The sequence below is a fragment of the Rhagoletis zephyria genome, unplaced genomic scaffold, assembly GCF_001687245.7.
Source record: "Rhagoletis zephyria isolate East Lansing unplaced genomic scaffold, Rhagoletis_zephyria_1.1 Rzeph_scaffold_00674, whole genome shotgun sequence".
Lineage (NCBI taxonomy): Eukaryota > Metazoa > Arthropoda > Insecta > Diptera > Tephritidae > Rhagoletis > Rhagoletis zephyria.
Genome location: NW_016157758.1, coordinates 112296 through 132338, shown reverse-complemented (window position 1 = coordinate 132338; position 20043 = coordinate 112296). Strand labels below are relative to the sequence as shown.

General features: G+C 35.5%; 1 protein-coding gene across 9 annotated transcripts in view; it reads right to left on the bottom strand.

Moving 5' to 3' along the window:
- The window catches only part of LOC108360992 (zinc finger protein 2 homolog), a 103259-nt gene that overhangs the window by 57553 nt on the left and 25663 nt on the right, over window positions 1-20043 (bottom strand). For 8 of the 9 annotated variants that reach the window (XM_017613506.1, XM_017613510.1, XM_017613511.1 and 5 more), the window contains exons 3-4: window positions 13072-13203; window positions 3165-3296 (exon numbers count right to left, since the gene is read on the bottom strand). In XM_017613506.1, coding sequence (XP_017468995.1) covers window positions 3165-3296; window positions 13072-13203 — 264 coding nt within the window. The remainder of the gene's footprint in view (window positions 1-3164; window positions 3297-13071; window positions 13204-20043) is intronic. The other variant, XM_017613507.1, reaches the window with a different exon arrangement.

Here is a 20043-nt window from a genome sequence, read left to right as displayed (position 1 = left end):
GGTGAGTAATTAATTGTGACTGCCTGAAACTAGGAAAAGCCAAGCTCAGCTAGCTAATAAAAAAAACTAGTTACAAGCTGTTCATTACAGGTGAACCTTTCCAAGAGGTCACCCGGGAATTAAGCAAATCTGAGACCTTTATCGTCCGAGATTCCAATAATTGAAATTATTATAAAAAACGGGGTACCTTTTTAACAAAATAACAAGATTTTAAACAAATTCTGCTGGCAGCCACGACTTTCAAAACAGAATTTTCTTCGAAATTCTCATTCCTACAAAATAACAATTTATTAGCCATATCCATCTATTCACAACGTCGCGACGCTATAAGCACACATTATTCAAACCAGTCACAGACGGCAGGATTAAAAATGAATAACAAAAACTAAAATCGAAAAACGCTGATGTCGTAACAGGTTCTCCAAATTCTGAAGCAACCAAAAGAATTGGTTCTCCAAATTGGAACACAACGGTGTTTAAACAGCGATGCAAATCTCTAATTATTGAACCGCGGAAAAAACAAACTGAAGTCCTCTCAACTGGTTCAGCGCCAATCGAAAAGAATTTACAATTTTGTAAAGTTTCAAGTTTGTCGCCTCGAGCGAGTAGTTATTTAATGGAGCAGGTTTGATTTACGACCCGTTAGGAAACAGGCTGTCACCCGAAAAAGCAGGAAAATACAATGTTCCAATTTTTTAATTTAAGTACTAAATAAAAAAAATATTAAAAATTACTAAATTTTCCTTCTTTTTACCTAAATCACCTAACGTACTCACCAAAAAATATTTCTTAAAATACAGTGAAAGGTCACATAGACGGACGCTCTAATAAGCGGACACATTCTTGGGAACGAACAATTTTTGGTTTTTTTTCCATACAAAATGCTCTCCCATACATGGACTTTCCGATAAACGGACGCGGACACTCAAAAATGTCCAGTTATGAAAAAAACTCTCCCATAAGCGGATGCGAAGCTCTAACAAGCGGTCAATTTTGTTTTGTTTTTTAGTCAAATGTTGTCTCTTGCGCTTCTACATATGTATATGTACACAAGAACATAGCCCATATTCAAAAATATTTTCTTTTTTAGAAAAAGTGTTGCCTCTTCGTTGCCAATGGGCAATGAGATTTGTCGGTAGGAAAGAAAACGCAATAAATTTGAATTTATTTTTAATTCAACCTGTTTCTGTCTATTGAAGAATAAATATTACTTTAATTTAGAAACCCGCAATTTAAATTTTTTAATTATGAATTTTTATTTGATTTTTTACGAAATTCCTATAAGCGGACATCTCTCATAGGCGGACAAAAAAGGTGACCATCGGTGTCTGCATATTGGAGCTTTCACTGTATTTGACATCCGCAGATGCGAATGCGAATGTCTAAAATTCCACATTCGCAACATCCCTGGTTCTGAGTACGTAATGGTGCTTCTCGAAGAACGGGCCTCTTCGCATGCTTCAGTGTTCGCCAAAGGGAGTAGTCAGTCTGTTTCGAAGCAGACAAGGTCTGAAGTATCGACTGGGTACTTCTTTCTTTTTCCGCCTGCGACAAAATACGGTATTCCTTTGTACACGCACTTAGCTCCTGTTTAAGCTTAGGAGAGCGAATTCTTTGCCATTCCATTCTTAATTTGCGCATTTTACTTATTAAGTTAAGAGTGTTTGGGGTGTGCAGGCCAGGGTAGTAAGAACTGCGATGTTTAATAGAAGGATTTGGTGTTGCAATTTCTGCGGCCTTAACTATTATATCAGTGAGATTTTCAACTGTCCTGTCGATATCATTTTTGGTCCGAATAGGACTTTGCGGGTCAATGTGCGAACTGACAACTTTTTGTGTTTTATTTTTATGATTTTTTTGTTTTTCTTCATAATTAATAAACATTGATATGTTTTTAATCAGAATCTGTAGAAGTTATTCGGGTATGCATTTTTGTAGTCTATTGAGTTTTAGTCTAATAAAGTGCAAGTTTAAAGTGAGTTAATAACACTGGATCAGAAATTTCAGTTTGGTTTTTGTTCTCCAGACGCCACTATCCAATTTCTATGTAGAATTGCTCCGTGATTCCGAAAATCGAGTTAAGTTGGTTTTTTATGGATACATTTTCGAGATATTTGCAATTTACATACAGTTATTCAGCATAAAACAAAAAGTGGTACTGCTTAATCACGTACATCTTACGAACCAATTTAACAATCTTAATATGAAATATCTCGAATGAAGACTACTGAAATTCTCCATAATCCATATATACATACATCAGTTTCCGATAGGACATATAGTTTCTGACAAATTAATTAATCATTCGAGTTTTTTTAATTTTGAATGAAAAAATTAAAAAAAATTTACCTTTTACACAAGAAAATTTTAAAAAATAACAGATTCTGTGCAAAATTTTTGCATCTGTGCTAAATCCTGTTCTGTTATAAAAAAATTAAGTTACTACTGAAGAAAATGCATTTCTCTTCTAAACAAATAATTGTGACGAATTTAGCTTTATTGCTGTATTTTCTTTAAAGCTCTTTATTTTAATAATTTAATTTTACTAGCACAGCTTGTTTACAGCCGCTTTCTGGTTGTTGTACTGTCAAATTTCGATTATCGATAACTCTACAGCAACTGACGATAGTTGCCATTCGTAATACAAATCTTCTTCCCAGTTGCGTTGTTAGCTGGCGACCGAACCGTGGTTGTGTTGCTATCCGTAATCGACCCATAAGATTGTTAAATTGGTTCGTAAGATATACGTGATTAAGCGGAACCACTTTTTGTATTAAGCTGAATAACGGTAAATTGCAAACAAAAACTGGGATGATTAATTAATTTGTCAGAAACTATAAGTCCTATCGGAAAGTAATGTATACATATATGGTTTATGGAGAATTTTATTAGCTTTCACTTGCCGTATTTCATATTAAGATTGTTAAATTGGTTTGTAAGATATACGTGATTAAGTGGAACCAATTTTTGTTTTAAGCTGAATAACGGTACATTTAAAATATCTCGAAAACTTATCCATAGAATTAAAAATTAACTTGATTTTCGGAATCAGCGAGCAATCTTATATAGGGATTAGATAGTGGCATCCATTGAACATTTTTGTTGTATACCAGTGTAACCATTAAAATGCGAATACTAAACATTGTATGTCAACATTATTTTACCTCAGTTTTGTTCCAATCACATTTTTTCTTGTTAGTGTGCGGTCGGTTCGAGATAGTTTCTGAGGCTCTTCTGGGTTCTGATTTTTGTTCTAGAAGTTCAGAGTCATCCCATTCTTCAGTTTTTGTGTTATCCTATGGAATATAACGACATAAAATACAAGGTTAACAAAATAAATTAAGGTTAAGAAACCATTATGTAGATTAGGGTATACAAAATTTCTTGTTCTAAAATTCCACACGCATGGTCTGACTATCATAACACTGATCAAAGTAGATACTGGGAATCTGGCATGGCGGCTGATTTCAAAAACATACAGCTGTCAAGTATTTATATGTGTATTTTGACTACTTTACTTAAACTATGTGGGAATAGCGTTTGGAAGACTACTTTAATAAAAATCACCTTACTGAAGGTAATTTTGAAATATTTTCAACTGTAATTATTAATTTCATCAAAAAACAATTTCGATATTTCATTAACGCTTCTTTTTAACTCAATAAAATATGCTGACTTGCTAATTATAAATTAATTTATAACGTATTTAACCCTCAAACCGCTAAATCTTTAAGAGTGAAAAATTAATAGTAAATACATTTTTTTTAGCAAAATTATAGCAGAATGACCTTAAAAATATCTTCTAAAGTAAAATTAAATTTTCCGTTTAGTTGTTACACTAAAAAAAGAAAGGATGCCTCAGGGCACTCATATCGGTTAAAGCCAAAAATAAAACACTGGTATAAAGGGAATTCATGAATGTGTTTCTTATTGAGCAATGTAAAATAATTTAAATGTTAAAGTAAAAAATACTTATTATTTATGATGGTAATCATAAAAACAGTTTTTGTTGCTTGAACAGCAAAGGTGGATATCACACTTTTGACAAATACACTGCGTTTGTGAAGTTTTGCACAATTTGCATTTTCTCTTGCCGCCATCTTTGCTCAGCCAAATTGGAAAATGATCAATTTCATCAAATCGCACGTCGTCAACTGGATGTTTCGCTTTCAGACCAATACTGATAGCTCCTGGCTTCGAGGTTGATGTCAGTGATGTAGATGGACAAGACGTTGGTTTTCGGCCAGATGCTCGTTTTTGCGTATATGCGACCAGACCGGAAGCAATCTCTTCGCGAAACTCGGGCAACTGCAATAATTTCTCCTCCTCCACTGATACATTATTTGAATCATTCAGTCTTTCATTATGAATTCGTTGGTACAGTATAAAGGAATTCGTTGCTGCCATGTCAATAAAGTGATAAAATAATCTGGTCATTGCGTCTCGTGTTTTAGCGCGAATATGATATCGACCCATTAATCCATCCATCTTATCGACACCGCCCATATGGCTATTGTATTCGTCAATTATTTGGGGACAGTCGACTTCAATATATTTTTTGCCTTTGCGATCATATCTTGTTGCCTTTTTTGCTTGTAAATTAGGATTTGCTCGTGCAAACGGTTCTATTCCAACATAAGTTGATGCAAATCGAACTGACTTATTGTCTTTCCACAAAACATTGCTGATCTCTACTCCATAGGCTATGCCCACAAATTCTGCCGAGAAACCTCTTGGCTTGTCCTTTACAATATTGTCGCATGGGAGCTTACAGTTGGAAATTCGATTTACCCGGATGGTTCCTAAGCTGTAAATGCCACGCGCACGTAAATAAACTAACAAGGGCAACGTAGTGTAGAAGTTATCAAAATAAATTATATGATGGACAAAATCGGTTACAGTTTGTGATAATCGGATAACCACATTTGCAGTACTCCCAAGATCGGGATTTCCTGGTAAAATTGTATTATCACCAGCGCCGTTATAAATTTCAAAGCGATATGCAAATCCATATGAATCGCACAACACAAATAATTTTATGCCCCATTTGTGCGGCTTGTTTGGCATGTATTGCCGAAGGTGGTGCCTCATTTTAGTGCTGCACATCTGCTCATCGACGCAGAGTCGCGCCTGCTTTGGGATCGAGTCAAAACGTTTGTTGAGCAGATCGGAAAGAACTCTTATCCGAAACAAAGGATCGTAACCTGGTTGTCCTTTTTTGACTCTTTCACTTTCATTCCGGAACGACAAATACTTTTTCATTACCTCAAACCGTTTAAAGGTCATTGTGCTTTGAATTTGCTTGAATGAGTTTTTTCCCCAGTAGCTCTCCAAGTTGGGATAACGGTAAATGGACATGTATATCAAAATACCAATATACTTGTAAAGTTCATAAATGTCTGTGTTAAATTTTGTATTTATATCTTCACATAGAGCTGCACGATTTGTTTCTTCGGAAATCATTGACATAATTTCTTTGTTGAAGAAATAGCAAAATATTTCCATTGGTGTTCGAAGTTTTTTGACATCACTTGGCAGCGAGGTGTCTCCTCTAAAAGCAACCTCATTAACATGCAATTTTAGTGACCGTTGGCGCCATATAATTTTTGAAAATTCTTGCGAGTTCTTAGATATTGATTCGATACCTTTAAAAAATAATATTTACCAAAAGACATATGTATATATACATACATATATACTTATTTATATACATAAGTATAATTGGAGGAAACGAATTTTACACCAAATACTTACTTTCACCAGTAAAACCACCAGCAGAGGGCATTATTGATGGACCTGCAGTTTCGATTGTAGGTAGCGGAGACCGAACTCTTTTTCTCGGATTTTTCGTATCCGAAGAGGAGGCACACACATCAAGCTCTGTGGTTTTTTCTCCGCCTGCCAACGAAGTTTCCAGTGCACTGGTATTCAACGACATATCTAACGCGCCATCAATAAAGATATCACTGTCGTCTATATCTTTAATGCATTGTGATATAATGTGTTCGTCTTCTGGATCTATTCCTTCTGGCATATATTCTGGGTCTGCAATATCATCGTCGGAACTGAAATCGTTTTCTGCATCAGTGTCTATCGAATCCATTATTTCCTGCAATTGCTCCTCCGTCAACTCGGATAACTTTATCCGAGACGATCGTTTATAGACAGCATCTCCCATATCTATCAATCACTTTGGAAAAATAGAGAAAATGGGAGGAAAAAATAAAAGAAATCCACTACTGAGGAAATATCAGCCGAAATATTGAACTATGCTTTTTTACACCGGAACCGATAAGGATGCCCTGAGGCATCCTTCACTTTTTCATTCATAGCACACTAATTTCGATTTATTTACAGCCATTAAATATGCAAAGAGATATCATAATATCGTACCTTTTCAACAAAAATTGTTTCAAATCACTAAATTTTTATTTTGGTCAATGTTTTAGACAATAAAAACAAAGAAATCACTGCAAAAGAATATTATGTCAACGAACACACTTCTCATACGCGACTGGCCATAAATGGAAAACGAAACTTTTGCGAGCATTCAAAGCTTCTAAGCAAAGAATGCCAAATTTCTGATGAAACTAATGGCAGTTATTTTAAACAAAAAATATATGCCCCTGTAGGGAAAATGAGATTTTAGTAATGGATGCCCTGAGGCACTCTTACCGGTTAGAGGGTTAATTTTACGCAGCGCAAACGATTTGAAAATAGACTGAAAAGGACTCGGAAAAGACTCGAAAATAATTAGAAATACGAATGAAAAATGATTCTAAAAAGGCTAACAATCGATAGCAAATACGACATGAAAATTACTCGGAAAAGACTCGAAAACAATCGGATATAGAACTGAAAAATGACTCGAAAACGACTCGAAAATGTTTACAAATACGGCTGAAATATCACTCGAATAAGACGCACAAATGACTATAAATATGACTCGAAAAAGAGTCATAACTGATCAGAAGTGGGTAATAAACAGCTCGTCAAGAAGAGTCCCAGGCAGGGTACCATTTTCTACCGACAAAAGAGTCTTTTATGATCAGAATATGCGCACATTTATGATTGTTTTAATCGCGCAGAGGACTCAAAAAAGACTCGTATATGATCAATAATTTCATAAAATGCTGGGTGGTTTCAACCATATACATACATATACAATAATTCTATGATGTGGAAATATTCCAAGAGTAACCCATATTTACTATTCCAAACGATGTGTTTTCCAGACATAACCATTGGCTCAAAGTAATTACAAAATAAAACAAGCAAAAAAGTCTAGCTTCCGGCGAAGCCGAACATTAATTACACGGCGCACGTATTAAATATAGTTGGTTTACCTTTCCGGAAATTACCGCTACATGGTAAATAGGGGTGGTTTTACCCCTATTTCAAACATCTTCAATAGTACGTTCAGTTAGACTTAGGGCCGTTAACTTATTTATTTTAAAGTAAATTTCTATGGAATTTTCTTTAGTTAAATTAAACAATAAACCATAATGAGATACTTACATACAGATGCGTGCAACTAATTAGCAACGAAATTCAAAACGATATTGCTTGCAAATAATGTTTATTTATTTATTTTTAATAATTTTCATTTAAAATATAATTCAATCTATAACAGAAACCACAATAACAAAAGTTGCAAAGCTTGCACAAATTGCAAAAAAATTAATCAAACTTAAAAAAATCGTCATCAAAATTTCAAAATTTTTAATTAGAATATATAGAAAATGTTGGGGTATGCAGTTTTGTAGCCCATTCAATTTTAGTATAATAAAGTGGAAGTTTCAAGTCGCTAAAAATTACCGTTGATTTTTTAGAATTTTTTTTGTCGAGGGTGTTGCGGATTTTTTTCCATGTAAAAATAATTTTGATCATGTGTTATATGGAAGAAAATACGCAACACCCTCTACAAAAAAAATTCTAAAAAATCAACGGTAATGTTTAGCGACTTGAAACTTGCACTTTATTATACTAAAATTGATTGGGCTACAAAACTGCATACCCGAAAATTTTCTAAATAGTCTAATTAAAAATTTTGAAATTTTGTTGACAATTTTTTGAAGTTTCATTAATTTTTTTTGCAATTTGTGCAAGCTTTGCAACTTTTGTTATTGTGGTTTCTGATATAGATTGAATTATATTTTAAATGAAAATGATTAAAAATAAATAAAAAAACATAATTTGCAAGCAATATCGTTTTGAATTTCATTGCTAATTAGTTGCACGCATCTGTATATAGTTATAAGTGGGCGGTATCACGCCCATTCTCCAAAATTCCATTATAATGTTACTTCTTTTCAAGGGATTGTTGTGAGTATAAGCTTTGAGTAAATTAGGTCCTTAAATTTCGAAATATCGAAGTTTCAGTATTTCCGAAATATGCCGTTATATGAAAAGTGGGCGTAATTTAAGTCCGTGGCAAGTAAAATAATTATACCCAGTTTGGTACAAATTTATGGAAAGGTTGCCGAGATACACATATATATATATGTATGTGGGCGTTGTAACGTCCATTTTCCAAAAATTTATTTTAAACGTATTTTTTGCTAAGAAATTATTGCAAACATTAAGTTTGAATAAATTCGCTTCAGTAGATAGTAACTGATGGAGGATGGTTCCGTGCGCAGAAGTGGAAAACTTTTTACTGCTATTCATCTGGGAGTGGCCAGAAGCGATTTTTGTGCGTACGGTTGAAATCGCAGCTCACAACGTCCGGATATTTATATCCACGTATACTCTGGGTAGCAACCAAACACCCGGTTGGGAGCGAGCTAAAGTGAGAAGGCGTAAAACTTCGGGTGCGCCGGGTTTGGGTCCCGCCACGCTAAAACCCCGCCCAATGAAAAATTCCAACAAGCCTCGGATGAGACCCCATTTTTTTATGACGACCACGGCAAACGTATAAATGACTATGAATTGAGGGTATGCACCTGGAATATCCGGACCCTTAATGGGGAAGGTGCCTCTGCCCGGCTGGTTGATGTCCTCGAGAAGACAAAGGCTGAGATCACCGCCATCCAAGAAATGTGATGGACGAGGCAAGGAAACGTAAGTGTGAAACCTTGCGACGTCTACTACAGTGGCCACGTAAAGGAGCGCAAATTCGGTGTTGGATTCGTGGTTGGAGATATACTCCGTCGCCGAGTACTGGCGTTCACCTCGGTGGACGAACGCCTAGCCACAATCCGCATCAAAGTTAGATTCTTCAACATCTCGCTCATCTGCGCCCATGCCCCGACGGAAGAGAAGGATGAGGCGTCCAAGGATCTCTTCTATGAGCGCTTGCAACGTACATATGAGCGCTGCCCCCGACACTATGTCAAAATCGTGCTCGGTGATTTTAATGCCAAGGCAAGGAAGGGATCTTTGGCGCCACTGACGGAAAATTCAGCCTCCACGACGAAACGTCCGATAACGGACCAGTGTTGCCGCGCCCGACAAATAAATTTCAACAAAATCTTTCAAAAAGTTTAACAAAACCCGTTAAAATTGAGCAACTTATTTAACGGGTCTTAATAAAACGAAAAATGCTTGGAATTACTGTGTTCCTTCCTGAGATTGGCAAATTGGTTATAGAAATAAAAAGCAAGCAAGTAAGTAAGTAAAAACTCTCTAAGGCTGAGTTTTGTCGTCAAAAGTAAGGATTTTATAGTCTAAGGTCCAATTTCAAATTAATATTTAAATGGGTTTTAAGTTTAATTGTGGATTTGTGTTTAAATGCCATTTAGCTTTCGTTGGGTTTCAGGTCAATTTTATTTAAATATGCCAACCAATTGGCACCACTGCTGCTTGTTCCTTGAAATTGTTGTTGCATTTGCTTGTTTGTTTACATTTTCTGCTGAACAGCTAATTGTTTTTTGGTGGGATTGATTAAACACCCTACCAATCAATCCTGGTTGTCTGGTATAAAAACTGTGTTGCATAGCTCATATTTAAATAGCCGATATTGGCCATTTAAGTGCAGATTAAATGTATGATCTGAAAATGAATAGTGGAAGATAATCAACAATCTCGCCTTAAGTAAGGCCTAACAGTTGCTAAATTCAAAAACTATTACACATTCTTTCAGGCTAGAGCTGTAAAACTATCGATATTCATCCCATTCAATGTTTTCGATAGTTTGCATTGAAACTATCGATGCTATCGCTAGGCTAGTATCGGATAATTTTAAAATGCGTTGACGAAGCTATTTATATAAACTTTTTAGTTTTGCTTAGTTAGCGATTTTCAATAACTTTGTCCTTTCTCTTCGAATTTTAAAATATTTTAAACCGATAATATAAAAACCTAATATTCCCAATCGTATTACAAAAAACTTTCATCAGTCAACTTCGGCTACACCACAGTATTTTTGCATAGAACTCACTCCAAAATTTACGGAAAAGTCCATATTTCAAGTGTATGCTAAAAGAACCCAAATCATTTTACAAATAGCCGAACCGCACAAGTACAAAAAGTGTTCCACCGTCTCATCTTCTTCAAGGCTAGATGGGCAAATGGACCTTGTGAGATTGAAGGCAACATGAGTTTTGCCCACCTCGATGCCTCTCAGTAATTTCTGAGCGAAGTATTCACCCAGTTTCTGATGGTGGCTTCGATTGCCGAAGGTGGGAGTGCTAAAACTGGTTGCGGACCGAGGAATGGCTGGTCTGAGCAAACTCTGGCCAAATGATCAGATGTCTCATAACGAGGTACTCCAGAGTGACCTGGCACCCAGAGTAAAACAACCTCGTTATGTTCACCATCATATTTTAGTCGAGCCTTGAATTGCCGAACTTTGGAAATAAGTTTCTAATTTATGTAAGGGTAGTTTTCAGAGAGTTAAAAAAAATATATATTTAATATATGAGCCCGGTATTTAATTCGGCTTCGCCCAAACTTGACTTCTTTACTCGTTTTAAATTCGTTTACATGTAATTTTAATTCATCTACTTAAATGAAACGAAGTTAACGAAGAACGGCGAAATAGAATATGAAATCAAAACTGACTCATGCTGCATTTGTTTAAAATTCATTACAAATTAGTTGGCTAAAAATTACTTTTTACACATGTTGATTTTTGAAACTGACTTATTTTTTCCGTCAAACAGTGACGACTAAGTGGGCAAAAATCGAGATATTCGTAGTCTGCAATGTGAACGTGTTTGGTATTTTTGTAATCTATCCACTAAAAGAATTAAACAGAAAAATAAATTATATGCCGTCAGAAATCCACTAAAGTCAACAAATTTATACTAATGGCCTTATTCATAAAAAATAAAGTAGGTTTAAAGAGTTTTATAAAATGACGTTTTTATACATTTTTCAGTTTATAAAGCTACTTTATTTTTTATGAATAAGGCCATAAGAATTTTAAATGTAAATAAAAAATGTCAAAAATACATTCTTTGACATAAAATGTTGGGTTGACATTTTTCATTTCCATATATATAGCAAAGAACTATAAGAATAAAAATTTTGGAATAAATTTAAAAACAGGGTTTCCCACGTTACTCCAGAAAAACCTTTTCTTTATCAAAATTTCAAAAAATGGCAAGTTTTAATGGAACGGATAAAAAATATATTTAAAAAATATATTCAACAATTTTTATGAGCTTGAGGCCGTTTCAAGTGAAAAGTTATTGTGGAAAAGCAACAATAATTTGAAAAAATGGTAGAAGTGATAGNCTTCTTTCAGTAGGATTCGAACCGACGATCACCACTGACTCAGCCAGTTGCCTACGCACTGTGCTAAGTTTGTCTTGTTAATTCTTGTTGCTTATTTTCCACTATTTCACTTTGCTAAGCCAACTACAATCAAGCGCAGCTATTCCGCTATTCCGTTGCTTTTCCACAATAACTTTTCACTTGAAACGGCCTCAAGCTCATAAAAATTGTTGAATATATATCGATATAGCAGGAATATTAGTACTAAAAATTCAAATGCTGTTTAATCGCATGATAGGGCTTTTACAAAAGCACTTTTTCTGATTTCAAGGCGGTGAAATCTGAAACTGTAGAAAATAACGATAGTAACCAAACCACTTGTGCGATTTATGACTATTAAGGCAAACAAATTTGGTTGGAGTCTCTCCACAAATCTCTCTCAGATATAAAACCGACAGGATGACAAATACAACTTTTCGATGCGCATATATACAGTATCGGTCATATCTATATCACGCCATTTCAAAGTGATATTGTGTGCCAATTATGTTTATTTATTTATTTTTAAGAATTTTCAATTAAAATATAGTTCATTCTCAGATAAACCCCATATATACCCAAGTTTAACAATTTGTAGAAAACTACAAAAAAGTGCAACAAATTTTCGCCTAAATTTCAAACTTTTTTCTCGGAAGTGTAAGATTTTTTTGAATACACAGTTTTTTAGCCCCTGCAGTTTTAGTCTGATAATGTGCAAATTTCAAGTGGCTACGAATTATCGTGAATTTTTTAGATTTTTTTTTGTCACATTGGTTTCCATATAATGAATACACTCAAATTATTTGTATATGGAAGAAAACCGCAACACCCTTGGCGAAAAAAATTCTAAAAAATCAACGGTAACTTTTAGCCACTTGAAACTGGCACATTATCAGACTAAAACTGCAGGGGCTAAAAAACTGTGTATTCAGAAAAATTCTAACACTTCCGAGAAAAAAGTTTGAAATTTAGGCGAAAATTCGTTGCACTTTTTTGTAGTTTTCTACAAATTGTTAAACTTGGGTTTATATGGGTTTTGTTAGTGAAAGAACTGTATTTTAATTGAAAATTCTTAAAAATAAATAAATAAACATAAGTGGCACACAATATCACTTTGAAATGGCGTGCTATAGATATGACCGATACTGTATGTATGTCATGTAATGTGTCGCAACTATGGGTTTTTTTTTTCATATTTTCACCGATATCTGGGAAACTAGGTCTGACGCAGAGAAACTATTATGATATTCGGAATCAGGATAAAATTCTACGCCAGAAAAGTTTTTTTTTCAGTATTAGTCTTTTTCTTGTCGAGTAGGTTACGCTAGCTCAAGTGCAAATATCTACATTTTTATATTAATTTTACTTTACCTCCATTTCGCTCCAATCACATTTTTTCTTGTTAGTTTGCTGTCGGTTTGAAGTAGTGTCTGAAGGTCTTCTAGGTTCTTCTCTTTTTCCAAAAAAATCAAAGTCATACGATTCTTCAGTTTTAGTGTTATCCTATGGAATACAACATTAAATATAAGATTAACAAAAGAAATTGAGGTTAAGAAACTGTTGTGTACAATAGGGTATTCAAAAAACGAGCAGTGTACACCAAATTTCATCGAAAAAAAAAATTGTATTTGATCCTCTTTTTCTAGAATTGGTGGACAATAATGTAAGCCAATTTTGACGGTCTCTCAGATTTATACTTTTATAATTATAAAACCAGCGTATAATATGATAACACATTTTACTATTTCCCATGATAAAAAAAATGGAGGTAGAACCGCTGGGAGGAATGTTTCAAATTCTTGACGTTTGCAAGCAATTTAGTTTTAAAATTTTACACACAAACTCACGCACACATTTTCATTTTCAATCACAAACAGCAACACCTTTGAACAATTCCTTTTTTTACTCTCAATTTTATATTATTTTAAAATGTTGGCAAGTCTGTGGTGATCGTCGGTTCGAATCCTACTGAAAGAAGTCTGATGAGGAAATGTGGTGATTTCCGAAATAGCTATCACTTCTACCATTTTTTCAAATTATTATTGCTTTTTCACAATAAGTTTTCACTTAAAACGGCCTCAAGCTCATATAAATTGTTGAATATAAATTTTGGCAAACTTCAAAAAAAATCATGGCCGATGAATTGAGAGAACGGTTCTACCTTACTATGTTTTTATCAAGCTATTTCCGCCCACAAGAGCTGTGAGCGTGGTAGCGCGTCGACATTTACCACTTTCCACATTTCTTCATTTTTAAGTGCAGAATAGCGCATATACAAAATTTCAGCGAATTTGTAGGACGGTTACTACTTTTGGCCGCCGCTTATATGGGGGCCCACTGTGCGACCGTACAAGAAAAAAAGGGAGCGATATAGAAATGAAGAAATATTTACAGCTACCCCTTATACCCAGACAAGAAAATCCTTTAATTTGGTGGAAGCATAGTCGCAAATAGTTTCAAATTTGTTTACCCTCGTAATGAAGAATCTCTGCGTACCACCTTCCTCAGTGAACTTCTAAAGACTGTTTACACCTTTTCCAACAGTATTTCAGAAAAACACAAATGTATTTCAGAAAAGGCCAAATGAATTTCATAAAAGGCCAAATGAATTTCAGAAAAACTCAAATGTATTTCAGAAAACCTCAAATGTATTTCAGAAAAGGGCGAATGTATTTCAGAAAAGCTCAAATGTATTTCAGAAAAGGCCAAATGTATTTCAGAAAAAGCCAAATGAAATTCAGAGAAACACAATTGTATTTCAGAAAAGTTCAAATTATTTTCAGAAAAACGCAAATGTATTTCAGAAAAGGGCAAATATATTTCAGAAAAGCACAAATAATTATTTACAGAGCTGCGCGTACGTTTTATCGGAATATTTAATTGCTATGGTTCTGATTAGTGATGGAACTTTTTCGAAAAGTATCGATACTAGTACTCAATTAGAATACTCTAAAGAAGAATCGATGCCAGTACTCATACTTGCAAAAAAGTATCGATAATACTCGTACTTCCAAGTATTTTTAAGGCAAACGCGAAAAATAAACAAAAATCAGTTTGCTTTGCTTTTATGACCTCTTCCCATTTGTAAGTTGAAGAAACACTGCTAAAATCAGATCTAACAAAGATTTCTAAAGAAGTTTTTGAAATAAACATGCATAAAATAAATGTTTATAGCAACCAATTGAATTTTGCTTTTCCGCCATATTCATAATCATCTAATATCTGAAGTGCGAGTAAAAACGTGTTGCCAGACGTTCAAAAAAGAAATTGTTCAAAGCCAACATTTTGGCATAAGTGTAGAATTATAACCATTTAGCTGTGTAAAAACCAAAAATGTGGCTAAGTAGAACTTCTCACGTTGATTCCAACTGTACCAAAATTATTTGTCGCAATAATATAAAAAAGATATGAAATGTTCAATGCAAATTTATTTAATTTTTTAAATATTAATATGTTATGAACCTCATAACCGATTGAGAAGCTGATGATTTCTTATATGCATGTTTATATTTTTAATTCAAAAATACTAAAAAACGAATAAAAATTTCGTATTTTTTCATAAAATAACATTTTTTTTAACAAAAGTTCATAACTAATGCAAAAGAAATGTAGATTATTAAGAAAGTTATTACCTTTAATTTGATGTACATACATATTTTTCTATGAGTTTTAAGAATTTAGTGACTACGAAAAATCAGCTGTTTATGGTTATGATACCTACATATAATCGATAATAGTTGTGGCTACGGTTATGGTAATGGTTATGACTAGGCATATGTCACCACTAATTTAGCCTTTACTTGGAAAAGGAAAATTAGGTGCAATTCTATGTCGTGTAAAAATTTCATAGCTGTAATAATTACCAGTAGCGCACTAGAACAAAAAATATGTATATTAATTTTTACTATGGGAGTATATTTAGTATGTAAATTCAAAACTTCAATTCCGTTTTTAGCCCATTGAAGTCAGTCATGAAGTCAGAATGTTGAAAACACCATTATGAATGGAATGTCGAAGATCCCCATCGATCCCACGTCCAAAAAAAGTTATTCAAGGTTAAATAAATTGGTTTTTTTTGCATTTTTCGGCAAAACGGTGAGGTTTACCATAAAAATAGGTGTGACCAACGTGTAGATCATACAATTATCTACAAAAACTGTTATAACACTTTTTTCCTAAGGATTACCATTTCTGAGATATAGCGATTAAAAATTGTAGTAAAAGGTTTGTACTCCACAATATTCAAATCATAAATTTGTATAGAAACTTTTTGTATCTCTTCCTAAGTGCTCGTGACTTCTACATTTATTATTCAATTTAGATGAGCACAGTGGCGGATACAGGGGAGTGGCGATGAAAACTGTGCACACTTGCACGACAGCGACACCGATGCGATATAATATCGCATGTGTATCGCACGTGCGATACGGTTTTCTGAACGAGGTGAGATTAGTATTGCGCGGCATTTTTTGCAATAAGCACGATCGTTTCAGAGGCGGAATCATCATCCTCAATTTTTTTTTAGTCGAATTAATAAAAAAAAACATGTTTATGGAACTATACCGAAAAAAACTACTGTAGAACAAACAAGACTAGTTTGGCATTGAGAAATATAGCGCCTGAGGTCAAGGACACAGGTAAATGCACAAAAGAATATTTTTCGTGATGGTTTATTTGCCTTTGTTTTCATATCTTTAAAAAGAAATTTATAGAATACAATAATTTTAAACCTATTTATTTTTGATTTTGAATAACAAAAAAGATTTGGTGTTTGTTTAAATGATAATTATTAACTATTTTGTTTCAAATATTCAAATAAATAGTAATCATGTATGCAGGTAATTATTTTTGATTATTCGTTATATTTTTATATGTTTTTTCTCTTGAGTGTTATTTTATTGTATTTAATAAGTTTTTAAATTAAATAGAGAAAGTACAAATTTGTGTGTATATCATATATGTATGTAATACTTCTATATTGGCAGTAAGCTAACTTCTCAATGTGTAAGCATTCCGAAATCAAAACGAGACAGTCTAGTACCGTTTTTGTCAATGTATTGTATCCTTGAGTGCCGTTTTTGTATATGTGTTGTGTACATGTTTATTTATAAACGTGTGTGTTCCTTTTCTTTCGTACGTGTTTATTGATATATCTGTACTGTAGTGTTTTCGGACGGTACATAGCTCTTACTGCCAATATAGGAGTATTACATATATGGTGTATATAGCCCAATGCTACAAAAAATAATGAAGTAAAAATACCTGGTAAGTCATGTTATTTTTCAGGTAGGTTTTACCGAGTGAAGTAAGAATCGAGATACGAAATTTTTTTCACACACCCACACAATCTTACCTATACTACTATATACCGAGTTTAGACTTTTCGAATGATATACATATATATGTATATAAACGTTTAGAAAATTTAAGAGATCTGTGTGTATTTTCGGGGGAAAGTTATTCAACCTTTCATAAGAAAAAGGATATTTTTGGCTATACAACTCAAAAATTTTTGCTTAACCTTTTTTTAATTTAGCCTTCACAGATTTCTACTTGTAGTGAAAGCAATATTCTGAAATAATTTGTCATAAAAATTTGAATATCTAATTTAATTTTTAGTGGACTTTGTAAAAATAAACATCAGTTTTACTCGATATTAAACATGCTTTTCTCTTAAATTTTTTAAAAATTTATAGTTATAAACATAGACCCATCATTCGAAAGGTCTAAACTCGGTTGAGAAGCAACTTATTTAACTCATTAACAAGCTTATAATGGCACAAAAGTTTGTGTAGCTATCACAAAATGGTATCGCGTGTCGCATCGCATGTCGCATCGCGTATCGCATCGCTCTAATGTGCACTGCGCGCATTTCATATTGCATCGCGTATCGTACCGCATATCGCATCGCATATCGTATCGCGCTAATGTGCACCGTGCCTTATGTTCAAAAATTTTGATTGAGCTTGAGGCCGTTTTTAATGAAAAATTTATTGTGGAAAAGCAACAATAAGTTGAAAAAATGGTAGAAGTGATAGCTATTTCGGAATTCACCCCATTTTCTCATCAGACTTCTTTCAGTAGGATTCGAACCGATGATCCCACTGACTCATCTAGTTGTCTACGAACTGTGCTAAGTTCGCCTTGTAAACTATCGTTGCTTTTTCCCCACAGCGCAGCTATTCCGCTGCAATTCATACTTGACATGTGGTTGTTGGTTTTGTTGGTTTTTGTTAATAATTCTATTTTTAGAATGTTTAACTTTTAGGTGTGCTCGTCCTTAAGTTACTTGTTTTTTGTTATTTTATGGCCTTTCAACAAATATGTTCAACAGTTTTTATTGAGCTTGAGGCCGTTTTTAAAGTTAAGTTAAGTTAAACACAGTTCAGAAATAAAGCCTTTAACTTTTAAAATAATTTGAGTTTACCTTTTTAAACAGGTGGCAAAACAAACAGGTGTTCTAAATATTCAAACTAAGGATTTAACTCGTCAGTAACTCGTCTAAATATTCAAACTAAGGATGTCTTACCACCTTTCTTTCACGTCATATTTTAATATTTAATTTAACTCGTCAGTAACGTTAAGAGACAAATCGAGTAAACCTGGAAAAATAAAACAGGGGGTTCCACAGGGTGGTGTCCTTTCCCCATTGCTGTTCAATTACTACATTTCAAAGCTCCCTCAACCACCAGAGGGAGTCTCGATTGGTGTTGTTGTTGTTATTGTAGCGGCACTACTAAGGCCCGCCTATTGCGGGCAACATTCAATTATTGTCGTTAAGCTCAACTAACGGGAGTCCCAGGAAACGAGCTGTTTCAATTGGGTCGGACCAGAGGGAAAGGGGTGTCAGTTGAGTCGGATTAAGCTTGCATGTGAAGAGGTGGTTGGTGTCATGAGGGGATTCTCCACATGCCGGGCACTCATTGGGGATATTGGGGTCGAGTCTGGACAGGTAGCTGTTGAGGCGGCTACAGTATCCAGACCGTAATTGAGATAGGGTAACGTGGGTCTCTCTTGGAAATTGAAGCTCCGTGTCTTCTACGGGTGGTGATTGCGCTCCTATTACGGCATTCATAGGTCGAGAGTCAAGGTATGTGGTGACTGACTCTATGGATGTCGTTAATGGCTCGTCTGTATGTCGTTGTTGTTGTTGTTGTTGTAGCGGCTACAACAACCCCGCCCAGGACGGTTGGTATCTCAGTCGTTGTCGTCAAGTTCCACTAACGGCAACCCTAGGAAGCGTGCAGCTTCTGTGGGGTTTGTCCACAGGGACAAGGCCGTTAGGGTTGTCGGGTTTTCCGGGCATGCGAAGAGATGTTTCGAGTCATGTGGGGTCTCTCCGCATGCCGGACACTCATTCGGCACATCCTCATTCAACCTACTCAGGTAGGAGTTCAACCTGCTGCAGTAGCCGGAGCGAAGTTGTGCAAGTGTTGTGCGTGTCTCCCGAGGCAGATGAAGCTCCGTCTCGTCTATGTCCGGGGGTGGTATGCCTAGAACGGCATTCACAGGTCTAGAGTCTACATAACTCGAGACTGAGTCCCTGTGAATGCCGTTCAGGGCCTGTCTGTAAGCTGTCGGGTCCAGAGGTTGCTTAATGAACCTCTGGACTTCGTCCGTCAGTTCATATAGATGCCTCCTGACGTGCCTAGGCGAGGGCTCCTCTGTAAGCAGCTGTCTGCTTGGGTGGCCACTTCTGTGGCTCCCGATCAGGAACTGCTTGCAGATCATTATATTGTGCTCCTTTATAGGGAGCATTTGCGCCTCGCCGTGCAGGTGGTGTTCAGGCGACATCAGGAGGCATCCTGTCGCTGTCCTGAGTGCGGTGTTCTGTACAGTCTGTAGCTTCGTCCACTGCGTCCTACTAGTCCCTGGCGACCACACTGGCGCTGCGTAGTTCAAAACCGGCCGGCCTATTGCCTTGTATGTTGCCAGCAACGTTTCTTTGTCTTTGCCCCAAGTGCTGCCGGCGAGCGACTTGAGGACCTTGTTGCGGCTCTGTACTTTATTTACAACTGCGGTTGTGTGCGTGGAGTAGGAGAGCAGGCTATCGAAGGTGACCCCTAAAATTTTCGGGGTGTTTACAGTCGGTATTGGTGTGCCATCGACGTGTATACCTAATTCTAGCCTGACCCCCTTCGTCCAGGTGGTTGTTGTTGTTGTAGCAGCTACTAAGCCCCGTTCGGGGCGGTTCATCCATCAACGTTGTCGTCAATTTCAGCTAGGGGGAGGCCCAGGAAGTGTGCTACTTCCACAGGGGCTGTCCATAGGGACAGGGGGGTTTGCTTAGTGGGGTTCTCAGGGCATGTGAACAGGTGCCGGGAGTCATGTGGCGACTCTCCA